Raw genomic sequence first — 27,935 nt, 5'->3', positions numbered from 1 at the left:
AAGCTTGAGAGCTAGCATATTGATTTCATTTCATTTGCGATTTTCATGAATAGTTAACGTTGCGTTATGGTAATGGGCTTGAGGCTGTAGTCACGATCCCGGATCCAGGATGGCTCGACGCAAGAAGTTAAATGCAACCGCTATCTTTAATTCTGTGAATAACACTAGTATATTTGATCAATGTTTATTATGAGTATTTCTGCAAAATCCCCGGATGTTTTGGAATCAAAACATTACTGCACATAACGCACCAATGTAAACTGCAATTTTTGGATATAAACATGCACATTATCGAACAAAACATACATGTATTGTGTAACATGATGTCCTATGAGTGTCATTTGATGAAGATCATCAAAGGTTAGTGATTCATTTTATCTATATTTCTGCTTTTTGTGACTCCTATCTTTGGCTGGAAAAATGGCTGTGTTTTGTTTTACTTGGCGGTGATCTAACATAATCATATGTTGTGCTTTCGCTGTAAAGCATTTTTGAAATCGGACACGATGGGTAGTGTCATGTCTTTACTATCATTAAATTGAAGACTTATAGTTTTTTATCAAATATTCTCTGTAATTAGTATTATGAAATCAACTGATTAATCATGTAACTGTAATTCACTAGGAAGTCGGGGCACCAGTGAAAAATATTCAGATTACAAGGTTATAATTTCCTAATATCACCTTTCAGATATTTTCATATCTGATCCATAGTCTTCTGATTTAACCTGTTGCTTCTACTCGGGACGCTTGCGTCCCAACTAGAGCTCTGGAAATGCAAATGCGCTACGCTAAATGCTAATAGTATTAGTTAAAACTCAAAAGTTCATTAAAATACACATGCAGGGTATCGAATTAAAGCTACACTCGTTGTGAATCCAGGCAACAAGTCAGATTTTTAAAATGCTTTTCGGCGAAAGCATGAGAAGCTATTATCTGATAGCATGTAACACCCAAAAAGACCCACAGGGGACGTAAACAAAATAATTAGCATTTCGGCGTTACACAAACCGCACAATAAAATAGAAAACATTCATTACCTTTCACCATCTTCTTTGTTGGCACTCCTAGATGTCCCATAAACACTATTTGGGTCTTTATTTCGATTAAATCGGTCCATATAAAGCCTAGATATCGTTATATGTAGACTGTGTGATAAACGAAAAAAACATTGTTTCAAAACGTAACGTCATTTTTTAAAATTCAAAAAGTCGACGATAAACTTTCACAAAACACTTCGAAATACGTTTGTAATGCAACTTTAGGTATTAGTAAACGTTAATAAGCGATAAAATTCATCAGGAGGCGATGTAAAGATCATTAGCTGTCCGTCTGGAAAAATGTCCGGCTAGAAACTCAACGAAAATATCCGGTCCTAGACCGGATTAGATACGGTGTCCTGTATGTGTTTGACCAAGAAAAAACTCGAAGGGAAATGACAAGACTCTAGACACCCTGTGGAAGCTGTAGGTACTGCAACCTCAGTCAATTAATTGTGGTTCACCTTTATCAATGGGTTCAAGTAGCGCATGGATATATTTTCCCCATTTTCAGTGATCAGTTTTTCCTGTGCTTTTCGATGTAAATGCCGTTCTGGTAAAGCCACAGCAGTGATTTAACCAGTTTTTTAAACGTCTGAGTGTTTTCTATCCACACAGACTAAGCAAATGCATATACTATATTCCTGGCATGAGTAGCAGGGCGCTGAAATGTTGCGCGATTTTTAACAGAATGTTCAAAAAAGTAGAGGGTCGACTGAAGAGGTTAATGAATTATTTACTTTACCTCACGTTAGTCTCATTCCAAACGTCGTAAATTGTTGGTTATCTGCACAAACCCAGTCTTCACTATGAGTCATCCATACATCAATTGTCTTAAATCATTTATTTATTACAAAGTAATTCACAGAAATGCATAAACAATTAGTAAATATGGTTACAAGAAATTATAGGAGAATGAGCCCTAGTGGGCTAAACCGGCATGGCGGCTTGTTAGACAAAAGGGGAAGTGGGGGTCAACTAAAAAGTCACTACAGAGTTAATAATTATAACAATTGAAATGCTAATCCTTTACACATGGACGCTCACTCATTCGTGAACAATTGCAATCAAAATATATATTTACGCTCAGTGTGTCATCTTGATTGCTGGTGAAAAGTTTGTTTCTTTTGTAGAATTGTCCGTCTCTCTGTTGCGGTTAAATGGAATAGTTCAGAGTGACATTCATTAGTTTCATTATAGTGGTGATAATTTCTCAAAGTTGGGTTTTATTCGGAAAAGGGGATGTCCCAGGATGCCTGACCCTAACTGGGCTCAGGGGCGGTCCTCTGATTGAGTTCAAATCAAAAGGGAATTGTGTTTTCCTTCATTAAACAGTCAAATCATACACTGCTCAAAACATCTGAATGAATGAAATATTCTTATTAAATACTTTTTTCTTTACATAGTTGAATGTGCTGTCAACAAAATCACAAAAATTATCAATGGAAATCATATTTATCAACCCATGGAGGTCTGGATTTGGAGTCACACTCAAAATGAAAGTGGAAAACCACACTATAGGCTGATCCAACTTTGATGTAATGTCCTTAAAACAAGTCAAAATGAGGCTCAGTAGTGTGTGTGGCCTCCACGTGCCTGTATGACCTCCCTACAACGCCTGGGCATGCTCTTGATGAGGTGGCGGATGGTCTCCTGAGGGATCTCCTCCCAGACCTGGACTAAAGCATCCGCCAACTCCTGGACAGTCTGTGGTGCAACGTGGCGTTGGTGGATGGAGCGAGACATGATGTCCCAGATGTGCTCAATTGGATTCAGGTCTGGGGAATGGGCAGGCCAGTCCATAGCATCAATGCCTTCCTCTTGCAGGAACTGCTGACACACTCAAGCCACATGAGGTCTAGCATTGTCTTGCATTAGGAGGAACCCAGGGCCAACCGCACCAGCATATGGTCTCACAAGGGATCTGGGAATCTCATCTCGGTACCTAATGGCAGTCAGGCTACCTCTGGCGAGCACATGGAGGTCTGTGCGGCCCCCCAAAGAAATGCCAACCCACACCATGACTGACCCACTGCCAAACCGGTCATGCTGGAGGATGTTGCAGGCAGCAGAACGTTCTCCATGGCGTCTCCAGACTGTCACGTCTGTCACGTGCTCAGTGTGAACCTGCTTTCATCTGTGAAGAGCACAGGGCGCCAGTGGCGAATTTGCCAATCTTGGTGTTCTCTAGCAAATGACAAACGTCCTGCACGGTGTTGGGCTGTACGGACGTCGGGCCCTCATACCTCCCTCATGGAGTCTGTTTCTGACCGTTTGAGCAGACATGCACATTTGTGGCCTGCTGGAGGTCATTTTGCAGGGCTCTGGCAGTGCTCCTCCTGCTCCTCCTTGCACAAAGCCGGAGGTAGCGGTCCTGCTGCTGGGTTGTTGCCCTCCTACGGCCTCCTCCACGTCTCCTGATGTACTGGCCTTTCTCCTGGTAGCGCCTCCATGCTCTGGACACTACGCTGACAGACACAGCAAACCTTCTTGCCACAGCTCGCATTGATGTGCCATTCTGGATGAACTGCAATACCTGAGCCACTTGTGTGGGTTGTAGACTCCGTCTCATGCTACCACTAGAGTGAAAGCACTGCCAGCATTCAAAAGTGACCAAAACATCAGCCAGGAAGCATAGGAACTGAGAAGTGGTCTGTGGTCACCACCTGCAGAACCACTCCTTTATTGGGGGTGTCTTGCTAATTGCCTATAATTTCCACCTGTTGTCTATTCCATTTGCACAACAGCATGTGAAATGTATTGTCAATCAGTGTTGCTTCCTAAGTGAACACTTTGATTTCACAGAAGTGTGATTGACTTGGAGTTACATTGTGTTGTTTAAGTGTTCCCTTTATTTTTTTGGGCAGTGTATTACACAATTTTACAAAGAGTATCATACTCACTCATTCATCTTATACAACAATTAGATGTAAACCTCATATCTGAGGCTATTATATAAACAGCGTTATGGTAATGTGGCCACACCGTCTCCCATGAGCTTCCCTAAATGGTAACAAACGGACCAGTTCGTAGCTGGATTATTCACCGATCTTTTATACTTTCTCCGGAACATGAAATTTGTTCGTACCTCAAGTTCTGTGAGGTGGAAGAAATTCCTTTGTGCTCTATGAAAATGTACTCTGCCTCTTATACTGTGTGGCCATGTGGCAGGGTCTTCTCCTCAGGAATTTACGACCTCTCTTTGACCACAGCAGCCTAGTTGAAGGAGGCAAGGGGGAGGCAGGGATAGGGGGAGGGGCTTGCTATACCCAAAGAGGGCAACGTCATGACAGTAGATTAACGAGAAGTTTATCTTTCATTTGTTGTATTGGACTTGTTAATGTGTGAAAGATACATATTTCAAAAAAAATATTTTAGAATTTCGCGCGCTGCCTTTTCAGCGGAATGTTGTCGAGGGGTTCCGCTAGCTGAACGCCTGCCCTAGAAATGTTAACTGTATCCAGTTCAGTACGAACCATTGCTGTATGCTTTGCAAGTTCATTCTACTGCTTATAACTCCGACTTAATAAAATTAAAGTCCTCACTGAGCGCCTTCTTGAGTTCCGTGAGTATAGATGAAAATGTAAAGTATAATGTATAAAAAAAATGTAATTTAAAGGCTGTGTTTCCTAGTTCTTTTTGGGTCAAAGCGCAAACAAAGTAGTAAATAAATGCAATTTCATCCGGAGCTCGTGACCTACTCCATGGCTTGCTCACAAGTGCCCCCTAAATAAAGTCAATTCTGAGTTATAATCAAAACAAATATCAAATTAAAATGTAGGGTTTTATTTTCATGGCATATGTTGTATTATTTTGCCAACTGACCTGCTAGTTTGTTCTTGTGGGATTTTGGTTGCAAGCAAGTTTTCTTTGATCTCCTGTTTAGTAGCGTTTTACGAAATCTAACGGTAATTCTACCAAAGTGGTTGTTTGTATTTTCTACACTTTAAATGTATTTGCAAGTTCTGTAGGTACTTCCTGGAAATCTCAAGCTACATTTATTTGCGCTAGGAGTGTACACACACACACACTACAATTTCAGAGACCTCAGTCTGAACCCTTTAAAGAGCAGCACTGAGGTGTGTTTACAGTTTGTAGCCGGGTTAAGGAGAAGCAGGGCCCAAAGATGCCGACAAGCAGTTCTGGGAAAGAATGGAAGAAGAACCAGGGGATAACTTTCAAAGGGTGAGAGATGGAGGGATGTATGGTATGAGGGATGCATTTCAACTAGCACCACAACATTGTGAGGATGTTAGGGTAATAAACTTCTAATATGCTACTAGTTAAGGGTATAGTGACCACATTTGAAAATACACAAATGCGGCACAACAGGATGATTTTGCGGGACATTCGTGGGACAGTGTAGCCTAATTAATGCAAAATGTTGGCAGCATTCATGACCTTTTTTTTTTACCAATGAAACATTCAATCTGCATGTCAATCATTTCATCTCAATCAGTTTCATGGGAATATGCATTTAGATCTTCAATGACTTTTCTATGAGGAAATTAGAGCAGATGGTGTCGTCAAACTATACAGCCTTCCTGTATTTTGTTTAAATCCAAACAAATTCTGCCTAGAGGTGTGCGCTGTTGAGTTTTGGCCTCAATATCATTTTTGGGGGGACTATTCAGCTAATCATCCTAAAATCTCAGAGGAAACGACTGCGGTGGTGTTTTTTGGTGTGACAGTTATACTATGCTATTATATTTGATTTTGTTATGTAGAATACAAATGAATCATCGTATGATCTTCCAAGACATGGATTCAGCTTTGCTCTAACTTCACTAAACGAGCACCGTTCTGTGACGTGGTAGAGCAATGCTCCAGTGAGCTCCGGCAGCGCTACATCCCTACTCTCACTGCACCAAACGAGCTAATTGAAGCATCCGTAGCCTACTCTGTTGCCTCACGCCAAATTTGTTCATGCAGAAATGAGAGACCACATGTATGGCTGTTTTTATGCAAATCTGGGAATATTTGGCCAAGGAAACATTTACGTCTCAGGTGACGAAGCGAGACAAGTAACAGAAAATACACTACATGACCAAAAGTATGTGGACACCTGCTTGTCGAACATCTCATTCCAAAATCATGGGCATTAATATGGAGTTGGTCCCCCCTTTGCTGCTACAACAGCCTCCACTCTTCTGGGAAGGCTTCCCACTAGATGTTGGAACATTGCTGCGGGGACTTGTTTCCGTTCAGCCACTAGCATTAGTGAGGTCGGGTGCTGATGTTGGGCGATTAGGCCTGGCTCGCAGTCGGCGTTCCAATTCATCACAAAGGTTTTCGATGGGGTTGAAGTCAGGGCTCTGTGCAGGACAGTCGAGTTCCTCCACACTGAGCTCGACAAACCATTTCTGTATGGACCTCACTTCGTGTATGGGGACATTGTCTTGCTGAAACAGGAAAAGGCCTTCCCCCACAAAGTAGTAAGCACAGAATTGTGTACAATGTCATTGTATGCTGTAGTGTTAAGATTTCCCTTCACTGGAACTAAGTGGTCTAGCCCGAACCATGACCATTTTTCCTCCTCCACCAAACTTTACAGTTGGCACTATGCATTCAGGCAGGTAGCGTTCCCTGGCATCTGCCAAACCCAGATTAGTCCGTTGGCCGGCCAGATGGTGAAGCGTGATTCATCACTCCAGAGAACGTGTTTCCACTGCTCCTCAGTCCAATGGTGGTAAGCTTTACACCACTCCAGGCGACGCTTAGTATTGCGAATGGTGATCTTAGGCTTGTGTGTGGCTGCTCGGCCATGGAAACCCATTTCATAGAGCTCCTGGTGAACAGTTATTGTGCTGACATTGCTTCCATAGGCAGTTTGGAACTCTGTAGGGAGTATTGAAACCTAGGACAGACGATTTTGACACGCTTCAGCACCTGGCGGTCCCGTTCTGTGAGCTTGTGTGGCCTACCACTTCGCGGCTGAGCTATTGCTTCCCCTAGACGTTTCCACTCCACAATAACAGCACATACAGTTGACCCAGGGCAGCTCTAGCAGGGTAGACATTTTACTAACTGACTTTTTGGAGAGGTTTTTGCCCATGTTTGTCTATGGAGATGGCATGGATGTGAGCTTGGTTTTATACACCTATCAGCAACAGGTGTGTGGCTGAAATACCCAACCACTAATTTTGAAGGGGAGAAATGTGATTGCTTGACGATTGGTCTATGACATTGGTCTACTTCTCTTTTTGCGCTGCACATATCAGATCTCAGCAACGATTGGAGAAGTGTTTAACATCACCAGTACCACATCCTTATGATATTTTAATAATGCAACGTGACTGTAGGAGACAAGTCGGGAATGTCTGACTGAAATACGGGACAAATCAACCCTGACATTTTTTTTTTATAATTATTTTTAAAAAGTGACATGTCTTCTCTAAGTATTCAACACGTTTGTTATGGCAAGCTTAAATAAGTTCAGGAGTAAAACATGTGCTTAGCAAGTCACAAAAGTTGATTTTTGAATGATTACCTTATCTCTGTACCCCACACATTATAAGTAAGGTCCCTCAGTCGAACAGTCAATTTCAAACATAGATTCAACCACAAAGACCAGGGAGGTTTTCCAATGCCTCGCGAAGAAGGGCACCTATTGGTAGATGGGTAAAAAAAAGAAATACAGATATTGAATATCCCTTTGAGCATGGTGAAGTTATTAATTACACTTTGGATGGTCTATCAATACACGCAGTCACTACAAAGATATAGGCATCCTTCCTTACTTGCTGGAGAGGAAGGAAACCGTTACAGAGGTTAATTAATGGCTGTGATAGGAGACAAAATTGTAGTTACTCCACAATACTAACTTAATTGACAGAGTGAAATGAAGAAAGTCTGTACAGAACACAACTATGCCAAAACATGCCTCTTGTTTGCAATACGGCACTAAAATGTCACCCCTGCTCCCTCTCTGGCACTCGAGGGCACCAGGCTGCCCTTCATTACGCACACCTGTCACCATTATTACGTGCATCAGCACTCATTGGACTCACCTGGACTCCTTCACCTGGTTGATTGCCCCATCTATATCTGTCTGTTCCTCCGTTGGTTCCTCGTGTCAGCATTATTGTCGTTTACGTTTCCCCTGTCCAGATGCTGTCTGTATTCTGTTTCTGTCCATTGGTTATTAAAGGTTCACTCCCTGTACCTGCTTCTCGTCTCCAGCGTCTCTCCTTACACTAAAGTAATACTTTAAAAAATGTGGCAAAGCAATTCACTTTTTGTGCTGAATACAAAATGTTATGTTTGGGGCAAACTCTCCATATTTTCAAGCATAGTGGTGGCTGCATCATGTTATGGGTATGCTTGTAATCATTAAGGATTGGGGAGTTTCTCAGGATCAAAAAGAAACAGAATGGAGCTAAGCACAGGCAAAGTCCTAGAGGAAAACATGGTTCAGTCTGCTTTCCAACAGACACTGGGAGACAAAATACTTAGGTAAATTATGTATTTCGTTATTTCATTTTCAATAAATTTGCTAACATTTCTCAAAACAAGTTTTCACTTTGTCATTATGGGGTATTGTAGAATAGAAATATGGAATAAGTCAAGTGGTATGAATTCTTTCTGGCACTGTAATTCCATCTAGTTGGCTCGCGGTTTGCTAGGGAGTTGTGGATGGGGATAGGAAGGGCTTAAACTGCTCACTTCACCTCTGAGGATCGCAGATTCAATCGCAGTGCTGGGCACTCGTTAAAATTGTTTCTGTTTTGAACCTTAGCCTTACCTTAACTAGTGGGAATTAATGCCTAAACTTAAGCTTCAAGTTCTTTCTGTTTAATCAGCAAGTTTTTTCCCCCAGTTTTAACAACCTTAACCCTTAACTAATTTCACTTCATCCATAGACTGTTGTGAAAATATTTTATGTTGGCTCATGACCAAAACCCCACACAAAAACTAGTTACCTCTGACATTTAGGGTAGAACCACCTCAGTCAGTCAGTAATATTGGTTGAGTACATGTATGTACTGTATGCCTGTCAGAGCACTGTGCACATTTATGTGTGTGTTTCTGTGTGTGTGGTTGTGTTGAGAGGGGTAACTGTAACCCAACCAACGTATCTATATTTACTCTCAGCAAGTGCTGTGGTTGTGAGGGTATTCCTGTTCAATTTGGCTAATCTGGCTGGGACGGTGAGTCGACCCCGGGTAGACTACGGCTATCATATTTCAAATGAGAATGGGGATAATGGTCCTATGGCTCAATTGAATCAAACTTGCATAGAAGTATTAGCCATGTACAGTTGAAGTCAGAAGTTTACATACACTTAGGTTGGAGTCATTAAAACTCGGTTTTCAACCACTCCACAAATTTCTTGTTAACAAACTTTAGTTTTGGCAATTCGGCTAGGACATCTACTTTGTGCATGACACAAGTCATTTTTCCAACAATTGTTTACAGACAGATTATTTCATTTGTGATTCACTGTATTGTATTCACACAATTCCAGTGGGTCAGAAGTTTACCTACACTAAATTGACTGTGCCTTTAAACAGCTTGGAAAATTCCAGAAAATGAAGTCATGGCTTTAGAAGCTTCTGATAGGCTAATTGACAATATTGTGTCAATTGGAGGTGTACCTGTGGATGTATTTCAAGGCCTGCCTTCAAACTCAGTGACATGGGAAAATCAAAAGAAATCAGCCAAGACCTCAGAAAAAAATGGTTGTCCTCCACAAGTCTGGTTCATCCTTGGGAGCATTTTCCAAACGCCTAAAGCTACCACATTAGTCTGTACAAACCATAGTACACAAGTATAAACACCATGGGACCACGCAGCCGTCATAGAGATGAACGTACTTTGGTGCGAAAAGTGCAAATCAATCCCAGAACAACCGCAAAGGAACTTGTGAAGATGATGTAGGAAACGGGTACAAAAGTATCTATATCCACAGTAAAACTGTGTTGTGGGGGGTCCTTTGCTGCAGGAGGGACTGGTGCACTTCACAAAATAGATGGCGTCATGAGGGAGAAAAATTCTGTGGATATTTTGAAGCAACATCTCAAGACATCAGTCAGGAAGTTAAAGCTTGGTCCTAAATGGGTCTTTCAAATGGACAATGACCCCAAGCATACTTCCAAAGTTGTGACAAAATGGCATTAGGACAACAAAGCCAAGGTATTGGAGTGGCCATACCAAAGCCCTGACCTCAATCCTATAGAAAATTTGTGGGCAGAACTGAAAAGGCGTGTGCGAGCAAGGAGGCCTACAAACCTGACTGTTACACCAGCTCTGTCAGGAGGAATGGGCCAAAATTCACCCAACTTATTGTGGGAGGCTTGTGGAAGGCTACCCAAAACGTTTGACTCAAGTTAATCTTAATGCAATGCTACCAAATACTAATTGAGAGTATGTGAAGTATGGAAATGTGATGAAAGAAATTAATGCCGAAATAATTAATTCTCTCTACTATTATTCTGACATTTCACATTCTTAAAATAAAGTGTTGATCCTAACTGACCTAAGACAGGGACTTTTCACTGGGATTAAATGTCAGGAATTGTGAAATACTGAGTTGAAATGTATTTGGCTAAGGTGTATGTAAACTTGTGACCTCAACTGTAGCTCTTTAACCATGGGCAAATACATTCACCAAATGGTTTGGGGTACTACCGTTAAACCTACCTGATCAATTCCTTTTAACAGCTTAGTGTCCACTTTTCAGAATAAGAAGTTGTGTACGTGCAGATAGTAGTTTGTGAACATAGTGACACAGTGTAAACATTGACAAGTTTGATTGATTTTCAACCTTCGATGGATGCCCAGAGAACCAATGGAGGACTTTTTCTTCTTAGAGGTTTGTTGGTTGTTTTTGTAGAGCTTTTCTTTATGCACACAGGGGTTTGTTTTTTTATGGACATATTGGGAACAAGAGAGATTCATTGTGTGTGTGAGCTGTTTAAAGTGGCAATCAGCAGTTGACACAATACAAATCATTCTCCCTGACACTGTTTCTGTAAAGGGATGGTGCGGGAGAAATATAACCACTCAAATTTATAGGCATATCTATATGCAGGGACTGACCATCCATGACATCAACATTTTAATCATGTTTTGAGGCTGTACACTGTGTGATTTACATTTACTTTGTTTACAAACTTATTTTGGGGTTCTGATAGGGTGCAACTGTGACAGTTTAAACTCACGAGGCATAAGTTATATTCTTCAAGAATCAATAGGTACATATCATTAATTTACAAGTCCAAAAATCAATATAGCAACTAAGGATTGTCCCTTTAAGAGTGGTTGGTAACAAATGTCTTGTATCGAGTTCCAACATTTCCAATGTCCCGAAGCAAGCCGTGTGAATTTATGTGTTGGAGTGTGCGTGTGTGTTGGCACTTACTTTTAACACCTGTTTTACTCTCCTCCTTCTGTGTATCTGGTGTTCAGTGGGTCTCATCTCTCTCGCTCTCTCTATTTCTCTGCCTGCTTCGTTCCTGTCCAGAAAACAGGCTGTCGCCTAACACTGCCCCCTCAGCCTGTCCAACTTATGGACATAGACCTATGGCATATATTATTATTCAACTTCAACTTGCTGATGTATGTACAATCACAGAGACATATTTCAGGTTTCCTTTACAAACATGTACATATTACGTACACAACCCATACCTCATCCTCAGCTTTTCACTTTAAAACAAAGATGGAGCCTCAGTGTGTGAGTTCCAAATACCTTTAATGGAACCCCCAGTGTCACTGTTCCAAAATTGGATTGTTACTCAACAGGACAGTTAACCCGCCCTGCCCTCAAACCAAGTCACGCTGCTTGCCAATTATCTACAGAGTGGTTGCAGTTGCGTAAAAAAATCACCTAGCAACCACACCAGTCGCCATGTTGGGAGACCAGAGTCAGTGTGGTGGAAGTCCTCCAATTGTCCATATAGCTGGCTGGGTTTTGCTACCAACGGAAACTTCGAAAAGATTGCCCATTATTTCGTTTTTCTAAGGACCCAGAAAATGGAGGAAGTGGGAGAACCTATTAAAGTAAGTAAATATATTTTGAAAATGATCGACGTGTTATCAAATCAAATGTTATTTGTCACAAGCGCCGAATAGATGTGTAGACCTTAGCATAAAATGCTTACTTACAAGCCCTTAAACAACAATAAAATAAAAATAAGAGTTAGGAAAATATTTACTAAATAAACGAATGTAAAAATAAATTAAGACAATAAAATAACAATAATGAGCCTATATACAGAGGGCACCGGTACTGAGTCAATGTGCGGGGGTGCAGGTTAGTCAAGGTAATTGAGGTAATATGTACACGTAGGTATGGGTAAAGTGACTATATGCATAGATAATAAACAGCGAGTAGCAGCAGCGTAAAAAAACGGGGGTCAATGCAAATAGTTTGGATAGCCATTTGATGAACTGTTCAGCAGTCTTATGGCTTGGGGGTAGAAGCTGTTAAGGAGCCTTTTGAACTTAGATGTGACGCTATGGTACCACTTGCCGTGCGGTAGAAGAGAGTCTATGACTAGGGTAGTTGGCAATTTTTAAGTCCTCCCCCTGACATCACCTGGTATAGAGGTCCTGGATGGCAGGCAGCTTAGCCCCAGTGATGTACTGGGCTGTACGCTCTACTCTCTGTAGCGCCTTGCGGTCAGAGGCCAAGAAGTTGCCATACTAGGCAGTGATGCAACCAGTCAGGATGCTCTCGATGGTGCAGCTGTAGAACCTTTTAAGGATCTGAGGATATTTTCAGTCTCCTGAGGGGGAATAGGTCGTTGTCGTGCTCTCTTCATGACTTTCTTGGTGTGTTTGGACCATGATAGGTTGTTGGTGATGTGGACTCTCGACTTGCTCCACTACAGGCCTGTTGATGAGAATGGGGGCGTGCTCGGCCCTCCTTTTTCTGTAGTCCACGATCATCTCCTTTGTTTTTATCACGTTGAGGGAGAGGTTGTTGTCCTGGCACCACACTGCTAAGTCTCTGACCTCCTTCCCATAGGCTCTGTCATCGTGGTCGGCTTTTTTTAAAAAAAAGTAGTGATCCTAACTGACCTAAGACAGATACTTTTCACTACGATTAAATGTCAGGGATTGTGAAAAACTGAGTGTTTAAATGTATTTGGCTAACACGGAACCCAAACCGGCTGCGCGAGTGCACCATCGTGCGCCATGGTGCATACATGTATTTTGTCCCCCTACACCAAACACGATCACGACACTCAGGTTAAAATATCAGAACAAACTCTGAACCAATTACATTTGGGAACAGGTCGAAAAGCATTAAACATTTATGGCAATTTAGCTAGTTACCTTGCACTTGCTAGCTAATTTGTCCTATTTAGCTAGATTGCAATTGCTAGCTAATTTGCCCTGGGATATAAACATTAAGTTGTTATTTTACCTGACATGCACAAGGTTCTGTACTCCGACAATTAATCCACACATGAAACGATTCGGTTGACCGTTTTTAGTCATCTATTCTCCTTCCAGGCTTTTTACATCTTTAAATGTATATGGTCATTAGCATCTAAACTTTCATAGTATCACTACACCGACCGGCAACACAGTTCGTCTTTCAATCACCCACGTGGGTATAACCAATGAGGAGATGGCACGAGGGTACCTGCTTCTATAAACCAATGTGGAGATGGGAGAGGCAGGACTTGCAGCGTGAACTGCGTCAGAAATAGAAAGGAGTTCTATTTTAGCCCTTGGCAATGCAGACGCTCGTTGACGCGTGTGAGCAGTGTGGGTGCAATAATTGAATAACATAGATTTCTACATTTATTTTGCGACGCGAGCGGTGTGGTCAGCCTATAAGGTGTATGTAAACTTCCGACTTCAACTTTATATATAACATGTCTTACTGAGCCTTTCCATAAATCAATGCAAGATTCTTAAACTGTCTTCTGACTGTGATTAGAGCAATGTTGATGTGCCAGCAGATTACAGATGGCCTTTGCCGATCGTTCGTTCATCATCTTCATTCATCAGTGAGTCGATGGCTTGAATAGTCTCGCTGGAAATGTAAACATTGGCATGTTTACTAGGTCAGACCCATATGTAATTATTGGCAATATGAGTCTCACTAGTATTGAGTAATGTGCTGTTAAGTGGTGTAGGTCTTATTTATTTAAAGAGCATATTGAAGTTAGAATCAATAGGATTTGAAGCAATAGCCTACCCCTGTGGTCAACAATTTTAGCACTGTTTCGTGCTGCTCTGAGACAAGCAAGGGGACTGGTCTTGATTTTTATTTTCACTGAATCTCCGTTTGGGTATTGGTTAGACTACAATTAGGGTGTAGAAATGTTATGCTCTTAGTACTTTAGCCTACTCCGTACCGTCACGTTGTACAGCGCCATATTTTCCGTTCCATCCTAACAGAAACACTGAGGGTTTTTCGTTTTTCTTGGAATAGAAACACCATAATATTAATCTAATTAATTATGCAACATTTCTTAAAATCAGTCCCATATACTAATGTTCTTACAAAAAAGGTTTTAAATTCTCTAGTGCGGCCACTATTGAAGGCCATCTATCAAATGCTTCTCAAAGATGCCCTCTGGTGGTTAAACTAGCACTAACTAGCATTAATGGTAAAAGCGGCTGACACTGAAATAACGTGCTATAGAATTCTGCCTTCACCATGCAAGCTGTGCTGCAGTACGCTATTTTCAACAATGAAAATTATAAATAAATAAAATGTTTTTATATTTTTTTTCCGCAAAAAACTTGGGGCCAAATTAAGCCACACGCAGCCCGCTAGTTGGGGAGCCCTGTTCTATGTCATGGAAAGAGCTGGTGTTCCTAATGTTTTGTACACTCAGTATATGTATGGAGAATAATGTATTCTGTGTGTATTCCTTTATAACCGCGGACATGCGAGATACTAATTTCATAACCTTTATGGTGTTGTACTCAATTGTGCTTATTTAGCTAGCTATTAGCTCCGTCAGAGAAGTATTAGCTTGTGTTGTTTCCTTTGAAGCTGCCCTGGCCTTATCATGACCGGGGCCTATGTATTAATTTGGCCTGTTTCGCATAACTCTGTTCTGTCCTGCCCTGCCCCCTTGTGGAGCTGTTCCATTACTGTTTCTTACGGTTATATTATTCACAATGATTATTTTTAAAGCAGTGTTATGTGGTCATTGAGAACAGCAATGCTGATCAGACGGACACATATCTTCTTTTACCACTTGGTGGTTTTCCGTGAGCATGCCACAAAGCTGTTCCTCATGTCCGCCTTATCCACTGCCCCCATTTTGCGATTATAGTCAAGCACTCAGTCTGGTTTGATCTTTCACTCTCCCATCAGGTGATCCACCTTCCCTGTGGCTATCTCTTCTCCTGTAGCTCCAAGGCATAGCGATTTGTTCTCCTCCACTATGTTTCTGTCAGAAACAACTTGACGCACTCTGCCTCAGAGGGAGGACGGCAAGTGGCTTTGCGCTTTTAGCTGGGACTCATCAAAGAGAACAGCAGGTTCAGGATGGGTGAAATGGCTGGCAGTGTTCCAGCTACTGCAGACCTGCTGTACTTCACCCACTGTTGGCCTGCCTCCATCACCATCACCATCTTCAGATGGACCTGGGACTTCGTCGGTGGGCAAGGGGTCCTCAGATTCAGCGTTCTTGAAGGTCACAAGTTTGGAGAGCAGCTCCTCACTGTCACTGACATAATCTGATTCCTCACTGTCATACTCCGAATCATTGTCCGAATTTACAAAAATCTCCTGAATTTCCACATTTGTGAGTTGTCTCCTTTTGAAATAGATGTATAATTCTACAGCTTACCGCACTAGCTACATAAACAACAATACAATGGCTCCAAGTGAGTGTCAGGGGTGACGTGATTGGCTGCCGGTGTGGTGATAATGATGATTTGTTTCCCAGATGGTTTGTTTACATAGCAGGTTAGGATAATTAACATGGCAGGTTAGGACAATTAACGCAGCAGGTTAGGTGAATTAATGTAGGATGTTAACCTCGTTATCTTAAGGTTAGGAAAAGGGTTAGGGTTAGGCTTAGCTAAAATGCTACAGTTGTCAACAACTGCCCCTGACGCGACCACTAGACAGAGCTGTTGTAGGCCTAGCTACTCCATCTAACCACAACGGTAAAGATGTAAACAAACCGTTTGTGTCGACAAATCATCAGTATCATAACACCGACATTGGCCACTTTTATCGATAAATCCGTTTCAGGAAATGGTTTTATTTACATGTTTTCAAGTACTGGTCACATCTTGCATTCCAATTTTTGCATAGATTGTAATGCACACATAAGATGTGTGTAAAATACTTTCTTGAAGGTTGTACTGATTATTATCAGCTATTGCTAAGCTATTTGCCGGCTATGTGTGGAGCCATGTTTGATGTCATTCAATGCATTCTGGGTGTCTGTCAGACCAAAGATGTTATACCAAAACAAGGTGAAGGGATGGTTCTCATCTTTAAACTTCCAGAAGTGAATGGCTGGGAAGTGAATGATGCTAGATGAAACACCCCCTTCGCCTTCAAAATTCATACTCAGACCCAACTCAGCTTGTCACCTCGTGCTTTTACACCTGCATTGTTTGCTGTTTGGGGTTTTAGGCTGGGTTTCTGTACAGCACTTTGAGATATCAGCTGATGTACGAAGGGCTATATAAATAAATTTGATTTGATTTGATTTCTTATCTTTGGTTGATGCCGAAAAACGAACATGGCGGGATTACTTTAGACTTTTAGAAACTCAATTATTTTGATATGTGATGAACTGTAAATAGTCATTTATATTAGCTAATTCATATTATGGTTTCTATCAGCTGAGAGTTGACCTAATATGACTGCTTGTGTTAGCTCAATCTTTCCTCAGTTAGCGCTAGGACTGATGTACTGTATCCAATATTTTCCAATTTGGATGAGAATTGTGTTATGTCGTTTCTACTTCTGCGAATGTCTGAAAATTGCATCCAAAAATAAACTGCTCACATTGAGGACATAACGTTGTACAGACTGTTTTATGCAAGAGTGACCAGCTCAAACGCCGACTGTTGCGTCAATCGTAACTATACGTTGAAATGAATTGTTCTAATCACACTGGTTTGAGTGTACGCTGCAGGGACCACTGTAGAATGATCACACCCATGTGTTTGTACACGTCAAAGGGTTAAGAAGGTAAGGCTGTTCAGCCTACACCTTACATTAAGTTGCACAGATACCATGTGACAAATAGACATTATTCATGTGAACATCTCTTTTGACATTCAAACCTATTTTTTATTATTCTGAAAAATATCTGTTTTAGAATTTAGGAACATTTACGCAAACCTTTTCATTGGAGCACTTCCTGTATAACTAATTTGGGATCTCAAGCACCTCCTGATTTTACTAAATGCAATTGAACCCAACCCTGGTGATTAGGTTGTGCAAAGCTGTCATCAAGGCAAAAGGTGGCTACGTTGAAGAATCTCAAATATACAATTATATTTTGATTTGTTTAATGCCTGGTGGTTGCAGTATCATGCTGTGGGGATGTTTTTCAGCAACAGGGACTGGGACACTCGTTAGGTTCGGGGAAAGATGAATGGAGCCAAGTACTGAAAGATTCTTGATGAAAACCTGCTCCAGAGCGCTCAGAACCTCAGACTGGGGTGAAGGTTCACCTTCAAACAGGACAATGACCCTAAGCACACAGCCAAGACAACGCAGGTGTCCTTGAGTGGCCCAGCTAGAGTCCGGAGTTGAACCTGATCAAACATCTCTCAAGAGACTTGAAAATAGCTGTGCAGCAACGTTCCCCATCCAACTTGACAGAGCTTGAGAAGATCTGGAGAGAAGAATGGAGGAAACTCCCTAAATACGTTGCAGTTCTTGAAACAAACTGGTGCCCCTGACACCTACTACCACACAGTGGTGGGAAAAGTACCCAATTGTCATACTTGAGTAAAAGTAAAGATACCTTAATGGAAAATAACTCAAAGGTTAGTCACCCAGTAAAATACTACTTGAGTAAAAGTCTAAAAGTATTTGGTTTAAATATACTGAAGTATCAAAAGTGAATGTACTTGCTAAAATAAACTTTCAGTATCAAAAGTACAAGTGTAAATAATTTCAAATGGCTTATATTAAGCAAAGCAGACAGCACCATTTTCATTTATTTTTTCCTTTTTCCAGATAGCCAGTGGCACACTCCAACACTCAGACATATTTTACAGAAGAAGCACGTGTGTATAGTGAGTCCGCCAGTGTGTTTAATACCAAGGATACAGTCAGCTAAGTGCATGCAATTAGAAAGCTCATAACACATTTTATACTCTTCCCTTGTAGGCATAACCTCCCCAGCTATACATTTTATGACCCCAATGAGATTCCCTCCTTTCCCCTGTGAAATGTCCACGGTCCTCTCTTTGTTTAGCCAGATGTCAGAATCACACCCCGTGCATCTTCTGTTCTGCGCCTGACCCTGCTCTCTGATCCTAGGCAATTTCCTCTGATTAGGTCAACATTTCTAAATTAGCATACACACATTTTCATGGCCTAAACTCCGTTAATACTCACAGTAATCATTCACTAAACAGGATACAAACAAACTGCATGTTACATTTTAATAGGATTTATCACTGCTAAGCATTCAACATGTAATGAGTACTTTTGGGTGTCAGGGAAAATGTATGGAGTAGAAAGTACATTAGTTTCTTTAGAAATGTAGTGAAGTAAAGTTAATTACAGATACCCCAAAAACTACTTAAAGTATTTTTAGTTAAGTACTTTACACCACTACTACCATACCCCATTTAAAGGTACTTAAATATTTTGTCTTGCCCATTCACCCTCTGAATGGGACACATACTAAATCATCCATATCTCAAGGTTTAAAAATCCTTCTTTATCCTGTCTCCTCCCCTACATCTACACTAATTGAAGTGGATTTAACAAGTGACATCAAAATCAAATCAAATCAAATCAAATCAAATTTATTTATATAGCCCTTCGTACATCAGCTGATATCTCAAAGTGCTGTACAGAAACCCAGCCTAAAACCCCAAACAGCAAACAATGCAGGTGTAAAAGCATCAAAAAGGGATCACTCACCTGGATTCACCTGGTCAGTCCGTGTCATGGAAAGAGTAGGTGTTCTTCAGGCTTTGTATACTCTGTACATTTTTTGGGACAATTTTAAATATTTCACATGCATCCTAAAAACTGTATCTAAAAATATATATTTTTTGTTTTTTTCCATATGGATGTAATGTGATTTGTGGATTCAAATAAAGTATTTCAAGTGTGTGTGTGTGCGTGAGTGATGACACAGCAGGATGTAACTCAATTTGCATGGAAATCACATTAAATCGCACTGATTTAGACACTTAAGTGGGAAGAGCAACAAGGTTTGTGAATGGACGTGTTTAAATGGACAGAATGTCCAATACAGCAGAGGGATATTACAGTGGGCTCATTAGAATGGATACAGGGCACTTACTAGCTAAACATTTAAGGCAAAAGAACAGACTGAATGTCCTTTCAAAACAACAGCACACAATATCAACACTAGCATGGGGTTCTGATGAACCTGTGAATTGAATGACAGTAGAAGGATTTTTCGTTCTTGTAAACGTCCTTTGTATGCATATAGAAATGCACACACGCATGCAGAAACACACACACACACACACACACATGCACACTGTGCATAATTGGCTTATCTGCAAGAAAGCAACAGGATGCAGAATGAAAAATGTAGCTGTGTTCTTTGCCCAGGTAACAAACGGTAGCTGAGACGGATCAGAAGGTCATTGCTTTATAGTGAGCTAGATAATATTCTAATCTCTTGCTGCTTCTCCTTGGTAATGGCCTTTTATAGCATTAGGAGAATGTGTCTGCAATGCTACATCATGGTGGATGTAAATCTTACCATGCCTGATTTGGGAACTAGTGAAATTGAAACCACTAGCTAATTATCTGGGAGTAATGTCAATGTCAATGTGATGCTTATGACCTTGACATTTGATGACACACGAGTTGCTAAAGATTCTGAAAGTTGAAAGAATGTTTTGTTGTTGATATGCTCACTCGCTCACCTCTGCCTGTCTCCATCTCTCTGAAGAAATCACTCTGCGTGTTGTTAGCCCAGTGTTAGCTAACTCTCTCACATTACCAAATGAGCTGGAAAGGTGGTGATTCTCAGCATTAGCCCCATATCCCCCAGGCTCTTCAGGGCAATTAGCTAACCGTTTTGCAAGATACCCGCTGATATATCCCTAACGCGCCTTTGCTCTTTTCACACTGCAATTTATTGTGGCTTTGGTGCTCACAGAAAGGCTTTTATTTAGACTTTAGAGGGTTTGTTTTAAGCCTAATGATTGTCGTCTTGTCAGTGAGTCAGGCTCTGTTTCCTAGCTACGCTGTGTGGACTGGTACAGGGAGGAAGACTGTTTTTCAGCCTGATAGCGAGAGAGGAGTGGGGGCACAAATGCACACAGTCTGTAGCATACACAGGCATGCACAACATGTTTGTGTTTCCATTGCTTTAGGAGCATGCTGGTTATATAAGAGTCGTGCCATTCTCCTGCTGAAAGAAGACAAAATTGACGTTCTCATCAGAAGAAACACCTTGTTCTCCATCCAGTCCTTCATGTTCTTCTCCGTTTGTCATACCCAGATGCCCTTCTCTCACAGATGACCTTCTGTCAATGATCAGTTATGAAAAGCCTCTGATATACATCCCCAAACAGGCATAATAAAAAGGGCCCTGAGTCACAAAAGGCCACTGACAAAGACATTTTATATTTTCCCTTTTAAAATCGATCATTTAGGCCTCTGTCAAAAACTCACAGACCAAAGGTTTGAAAAGTCCTCTCAGCAGATGAGCAGAAGACTGTTTATCAGGTGTTGTTCATAACCTTTCACCTCCGATAGACTTTTGGCTTGGAGGCCGGGCAGATGTGTCCAGTTGGTGATAGAATAGTAGAGAACTCCCAGTTAACCTTGACCTCCTGCACATGAAGGTAATTTGGCAGACACTTTGATCCAAAACCACTTACAATGACGTCAAAGATATTTACAACTTCAGCACTAATTCGTCACAATCATTTCACCTAGTACTAGGGCTGGGAATTGCCAGGGACCTCACGATACTATATTATCACGATGCATAGGTGGCGATACGATATGTATTTCGATTCTCACGATTTTACATGTATTGCGATTCAATACTGTGATTTTATTGCGATCCCATGGTCAAAAACGTATTGCTCACCTTACGTCTGCTGCAAAGGGACAAGAGAGAGAAAATGGGAAAATTGGTTTCGATCAGTCATGGAAGTAAATGTGTAAGTAAACTGGCTCCTTATTTAAAAAGAAGACGGAGAACAAGCTATGAAGGAAATATACTGTAGGTTTGGTTAAAGCCGACTGGCGCACAAATAATATTGCGATACTGTCAAAACAATATGATATATTGGCAAAAAGAATATCCTGATATGTAACTGTATCCATTTTGTTTTACCCCCATCACTACCTAGTACACAAGCTCCATACAGTGGAGTACACCTCCTTTTGATGGGAAATGACTGTTTGGCTCAGAGATGTATTTCGTCTTCTATTCGATTTAAAATAAATTAAGTATGCGAAATGCATTGAACTGTAATGTATAGACAAAGCGGTGATTTGACATTCATAAACAATGTACTGTGTAGGCTGCCTGTAAAAATGAAAAAATGTTGAGAGTTATCCATTATACAGTGTTCTTTAATGCACTATTTCCATTCATGCTTAGATTAATTATTTATCTTTGCAGTGATTTCCAAGGCAGGGCAAGGGAAGGCTAATCATTATTCTGTTGTTTTTTTGTGTTGTCTTTGATTTGACGGGAGAAGTTTAAATGCACATCTTTTTTAGTTGGCAGGGTTCTAGGCAGGAGTTAGAGTTGAACTCCTAGTATCTTTAAGCACCATTCCCATAATCAGGCATTTTCTATGTTTTCAAAGTAAAGCAGTACGTATATCTAGGCAGGGGTAGGCCATTCTCCCTGCTGTATGTTTTGGCATCATAGCTTTCAAGGTCTGCAGCAACTCTTTGATTGGGGCAGCTGGAATTCGAGGGGTGAGAGTTAGGGAGGGTTGAGTTAACAGAGGGCAGGGAGCCACACATCGTCCTTGTTGTGAGGGAGAGAGTGGGAGAGAGGAATGCACTGAAATATGAGATATAGGCTTATATTCACATACAGTGGGGCAAAAAAGTATTTAGTCAGCCACCAATTGTGCAAGTTCTCCCACTTACAAAGATGAGAGAGGCCTGTAATTTTCATCATAGGTACACTTCAACTATGACAGACAAAATTAGAAAAATAAATCCAGAAAATCACATTGTAGGATTTTTAATGAATGTATTTGCAAATTATGGTGGAAAATAAGTATTTGGTCACCTACAAACAAGCAAGATTTCTGGCTCTCACAGACCTGTAACTTCTTCTTTAAGAGGCTCCTCTGTCCTCCACTCGTTACCTGTATTAATGGCACCTGTTTGAACTTGTTATCAGTATAAAAGACACCTGTCCACAACCTCAAACAGTCACACTCCAAACTCCACTATGGCCAAGACCAAAGAGCTGTCAAACGACACCAGAAACAAAATTGTAGACCTGCACCAGGCTGGGAAGACTGAATCGGCAATAGGTAAGCAGCTTGGTTTGAAGAAATCAACTGTGGGAGCAATTATTAGGAAATGGAAGACATACAAGACCACTGATCATCTCCCTCGATCTGGGGCTCCACGCAAGATCTCACCCCGTGGGGTCAAAATGATCACAAGAACGGTGAGCAAAATCCCAGAACCACACGGGGGGACCTAGTGAATGACCTGCAGAGAGCTGGGACCAAAGTAACAAAGCCTACCATCAGTAACACACTACGACGCCAGGGACTCAAATCCTGCAGTGTCAGACGTGTCCTCCTGCTTAAGCCAGTACATGTCCAGGCCCGTCTGAAGTTTGCTAGAGAGCATTTGGATGACCCAGAAGAAGATTGGGAGAATGTCACATGGTCAGATGAAACCAAAATATAACTTTTTGGTAAAAACTCAACTCGTCATGTTTGGAGGACAAAGAATGCTGAGTTGCATCCAAAGAACACCATACCTACTGTGAAGCATGGGGGTGGAAACATCATGCTTTGGGGCTCTTTTTCTGCAAAGGGACCAGAACGACTGATCCGTGTAAAGGAATGAATGAATGGGGCCATGTATCGTGAGATTTTGAGTGAAAACCTCCTTCCATCAGCAAGGGCATTGAAGATGAAACGTGACTGGGTCTTTCAGCATGACAATGATCCCAAACACACCGCCCGGGCAACGAAGGAGTGGCTTCGTAAGAAGCATTTCAAGGTCCTGGAGTGGCCTAGCCAGTCTCCAGATCTCAACCCCATAGAACATCTTTGGAGGAAGTTGAAAGTCCGTGTTGCCCAGCAACAGCCCCAAAACATCACTGCTCTAGAGGAGATCTGCATGGAGGAATGGGCCAAAATACCAGCAACAGTGTGTGAAGACTTACAGAAAACGTTTGACCTCTGTCATTGCCAACAAAGGGCATATAACAAAGTATTGATATAAACTTTTGTTATTGACCAAATACTTATTTTCCACCATAATTTGCAAATAAATTCATAAAAAATCCTACAATGTGATTTTCTGGAGTTTTTTTCTTCTCATTTTGTCTGTAATAGTTGAAGTGTACCTATGATGACAATTATATACAGGCCTCTCTCGTCTTTTTAAGTGGGAGAACTTGCACAATTGATGGCTGACTAAATACTTATTTGCCCCACTGTAGACCTATGTTTAACAACCAAATAAACGGAGAAGGAGAGGATGGAGAGGGAGGTAGGCATCCATCTTCTGGCCAGGAGCGATTTTTTTTTTTAGCTCCCTGTCAACCTGCAGTCAGTCAGACTTTGAAACAAGATTTGAGACTATGACAGAGACATTATGAAATAGGTTTTTAGGTGCGTCATATGCTTTCATGATTTAATGTGTTATTCTCTATAACACTCAAAGTCTAGGCTACATTTAACAAACCGCCTCACCCTCCAAGTCTTTACTAAATCCCTTTTTATAAGCCATTCAAACACTACAGACCCATTAGGTAGTGTCGAGAGCCCACTGTAGCTAATACAATGTGTTTGTGTGTATGTATGTGTGTGCGCCTGTGTGTGTGTGCACGGAGGTGCGTGCGAGAGCGCTGAGCAGAAATCAATGGCACCTTCAGTCACTTATTTATGCTAACGCCAAACCCAGAGCCTCTCAAATGGATGACAAACTGACTCGGAGGGAGGATGGGCCGGTGGGTCTGTGGAGGGGGGTAGAGGCAGAGAAAATGGGTCTAATGAGGGGAGAAGGATGGAAGAGAAGTGGCAGTGGAACCACATGGTAAGAAACTGTTAAGGTTACACTCAGGTGCCCTACCAAGCTTTGAAGATTTTCTTAGAAGCCAATTGTCACAAACGTAAAGGTCTATGGATAGGGCTCAATTGAAATGTTTCTTACAGAATAATTATGAAAAGCACATGCATAACGATGGTAGCAGCTGAAAGGGAACAGTTTGGAGATGATGGGAAAATGATCAGACTTAAGTTGAGAACACAACAGTTCACCTGACACAAGACTGAATCGAAACATTACGCTGTTGATTTTATTTGTATTTTCCATTGACTGTACTTTTCACCGCATTTGATGATAACGAAATCAGAAAATACTCTGGATACATTCAGTAACATGATAAGAAAATGTGGGGTAGGTGCAACAAAAGACCAAAAGAATGACAAGGGTTTGAGGGAGAGGACCAACTGGTGTCTGCAAGCGGACACACACCTCTCTAAAGTGTGCCCAGTACCTAAGCAATTTCCAGTCACTTTTATGACTCAAAGAAGAGTCTTCAACTATAAGGTACTTTTTTGAGCTCTCCTAGCTGTGCCGTTGAGGAACTAGAGCAAGCAGTTTTTTTGTTGTAGTTTTTTCGCTTGGAACACAGCCCCCCCCCCCATCACACAATTACTGCAATTCAAAAACGGTCCATTAGAAATCTCAATCTGGGTCAGGTAGGCATGCTTGTTAGGCCTTCACAAGGCAATTCAGAGAAATTCATCTTAATTTGGGTGCGCATAGTCACGAGTGCATTCAGGTGCGTGTGCTGCAGTGAATTTTCTTCACAATAAATAAACAATCTCATTCTGTTCAGAACGTATGACGCCATGTCATCTTGTAACTGTACATCAGACATAGTGATCATAAACGACACTGTATATGAATTGAGTTTTATGATTCGGAAATGTGAATTGCACGTTTGGACTCACGGGTGTTGTGCACGCTTGTATGACATCTAAGCGGTATCTATAATAACCTTCAACATCTCATCTTTCAAAATACATTGAGTGATCTTAATTTACAGAATTTCCATTACTCGACTTCCTGTCGCGCGCGGTGCTCAAGCTCAGAACGTCTGTCAGTCATAACCTGTACAGCGCAGAGCCAGAGCTCTGACATCATATATAGCATGTTACTGTACAGCCACTACATTCCAATGTAGGTTCTTATTCGTGCCCAAATCAGCCATTTGTAACCCATATACTGTAAGGGTATGACTGTAAAGGGCTATATTGCTCGTGTTTTTTACAGTAGCAATGCTCTGCCTGATTGAAATGCACAGAGCACCGCTAGCCCGGGTTTGGACATAGTTCAACCCTATATCAAAGTTTGTTCCACTTCCACACCTCAGAAACCAGAGGCAGATTTATCCTAATGAAAGATTTGATCCACACAACAGATTAATAATTCTTCACATACGGTATCTTTTCTTGTACAGTAGTCTGTGTCATTTTCTAAAAGTATGCTTCTCTGTGATAATTAAAGTGGATCTCTCTTTCTCTCTCTCAGATCCCTTTGTCCATGCTCCTCATTTCACTGGGTGTAAATCCAGGGAGCTCGTGACGTTTAGCTGTTGGTGGAGCGCCGGAAGCTTCCAGAATCTCACGGAACCCGGAGCACTGCAAATGTTCTACTGGAAGAAGTGAGTGAGTGAGTGAGTGAGTGAGTGAGTGAGTGAGTGAGTGAGTGAGTGAGTGAGTGAGTGAGTGAGTGAGTGAGTGAATGGAAAGTAGTGAAAAACGTGATTTAAGTTTTATATGATCTTTTTATCAATGACTCATGTGGACTCGAGAGTCCAAAGACCTCTAAAATGTGTTAGTCCTATCTCTCTCTCTCTCGCTCCCTCAGAACTGATTTGACGAAAGAATGGAGGGAGTGCCCTGACTACTCCTCCTCTGTGAAGAATGAATGTTTCTTCAATAAGAACGACACAGTTATCTGGACGACCTACTGTGTGCGGCTCAGCTCCAAAAGCCAGAACATCACCTACGATGAATTGTGTTTCGAATTGCAGGATATAGGTGAGGGCACAAAAGACATGCTAATATGGACTATTATAGTTAACGACACTTAGTTGATAGCCCTGCTTTATACCAAGTTGCAGAACTTAAGGAACTGAATGGGTCTGATAAACACATTACAAATATAGAGGACTGCTGGACCGGCTCACCTACTTGGGTCAGCAAAGAAATCCCCATTCATTTTCTGGAGGCCACTGATTGTCTTTTAAAAAACACAAATTTGACTGTCTGAAATACACATTTGTCATAAAGTCTTGAGGACTTACTCTTGACGTCAGCAGTGGCAGTTAACTTTGACATGTTTTTGGTTAAATCTACCTGATTGGTTGAGGGGGCTCCCAAACGAATTTAGTTTAGAGTTTAAAAAAATGTATTTAAGTAGGTTGTTTTAAATACATTGTGGACCATTCAAATGGATTTTTGAGACACTAAAAACAATCATAGTCAAACATGGTACAGGTGTCATCTATAATGCATAACATAACCTATACATGTATGCATGAACCAAAAACTAAGTGCAGTAAATAAAAGGACAATTAGGCACATGTAAAGGAACGTCTCCATTGGAGAATATTTATATATTATTTATATATTATTGTTACCTGATAAAATTACACATGTATTATTTTCAGCAAGACCGTTAAAATTATAATTTTGTCTCGACAACTGATGAATTAACAATCATCCCTCATGTCGTTGTATAACCCACAGTAAAAGCAAGGCACAAGCTTCTGTTTCAGTGGAACAAGCCATTTTTTACCAAAAGTACATACCCATTTATCTAAGAGAGTGTTTGTGTATCGACCAGTCTCAATAGTGAGAGGGGCCACTCCATGTCAAAGTTTTGCTTGGATAAAACTGTACGCACATCGGGTTCTGTCCCAAACGTTCGTTTAAAAAGGCAGTACGTGCACAGTTTGTTCATTTCAGGCTTGTTTATCAATTGGTAACACTTTAGTTCATCAAATCAAAGTTTATTGGTTGCGTACACAGATTTGCAGATGTTATTGCAGGTGCAGCGAAATGCTTGTGTTTCTCGCTCCAACAGTGCAGTCATACCTAGCAATAAAAGCAATAACCAAAGAGCTTGTGTGACAGATGTCCTGCGAAGACGAGAAGACTGGTCTCGGCACCAGTGTAACAGATGTTCGTAACAACCTTGCGTTGTGTTTTCAAAGAAGGGCCTGTCCAGCCAGCAGTCCCTGTTGATTGGTGTTTATTCTGACTGACTGACGAGAGACACAAGGAAGTGCAGATGTGCAGGACAACAGCGTGTTGATGGCTGTACAGTAGATTCGTGATTCGTCTGTTAGCATGGAAATAATTGAATTAGTAGGGCCTAATGCAGTTCAAGAGGTGTCACTGCAGTCCCTGGTTCGAATCCAGGCTGCATCGGATCCGACCGTGATTGGGAGTCCCATAGGGTGGCGCACAATTGGCCCAGCTTCATTCTTAACCAATTCGTTCTTAACGGACTTGCCTAGTTAAATAAAGGTTTGAA

The 27,935-nt window shown here is 41.3% G+C and overlaps 1 protein-coding gene and 1 long non-coding RNA gene across 4 annotated transcripts in view; both read left to right on the top strand.

The window, feature by feature from the left end:
• Positions 1–27,935, top strand: part of ghra (growth hormone receptor a) — a 76,095-nt gene that overhangs the window by 22,238 nt on the left and 25,922 nt on the right. For all 3 annotated transcript variants that reach the window (XM_029638387.2, XM_065011705.1, XM_065011704.1), the window contains 2 exons: positions 25,923–26,055; positions 26,262–26,434. In XM_029638387.2, coding sequence (XP_029494247.2) covers positions 25,923–26,055; positions 26,262–26,434 — 306 coding nt within the window. The remainder of the gene's footprint in view (positions 1–25,922; positions 26,056–26,261; positions 26,435–27,935) is intronic.
• Positions 11,876–17,001, top strand: LOC115111873 (uncharacterized). The gene is made up of 2 exons (XR_003860848.1): positions 11,876–12,043; positions 15,333–17,001. It is a non-coding gene; the product is annotated as an uncharacterized LOC115111873 (long non-coding RNA).

The sequence above is a fragment of the Oncorhynchus nerka genome, linkage group LG27, assembly GCF_034236695.1.
Source record: "Oncorhynchus nerka isolate Pitt River linkage group LG27, Oner_Uvic_2.0, whole genome shotgun sequence".
Taxonomy (NCBI): Eukaryota; Metazoa; Chordata; class Actinopteri; order Salmoniformes; family Salmonidae; genus Oncorhynchus; species Oncorhynchus nerka.
This window is presented reverse-complemented; position numbering and strand designations above follow the sequence as displayed.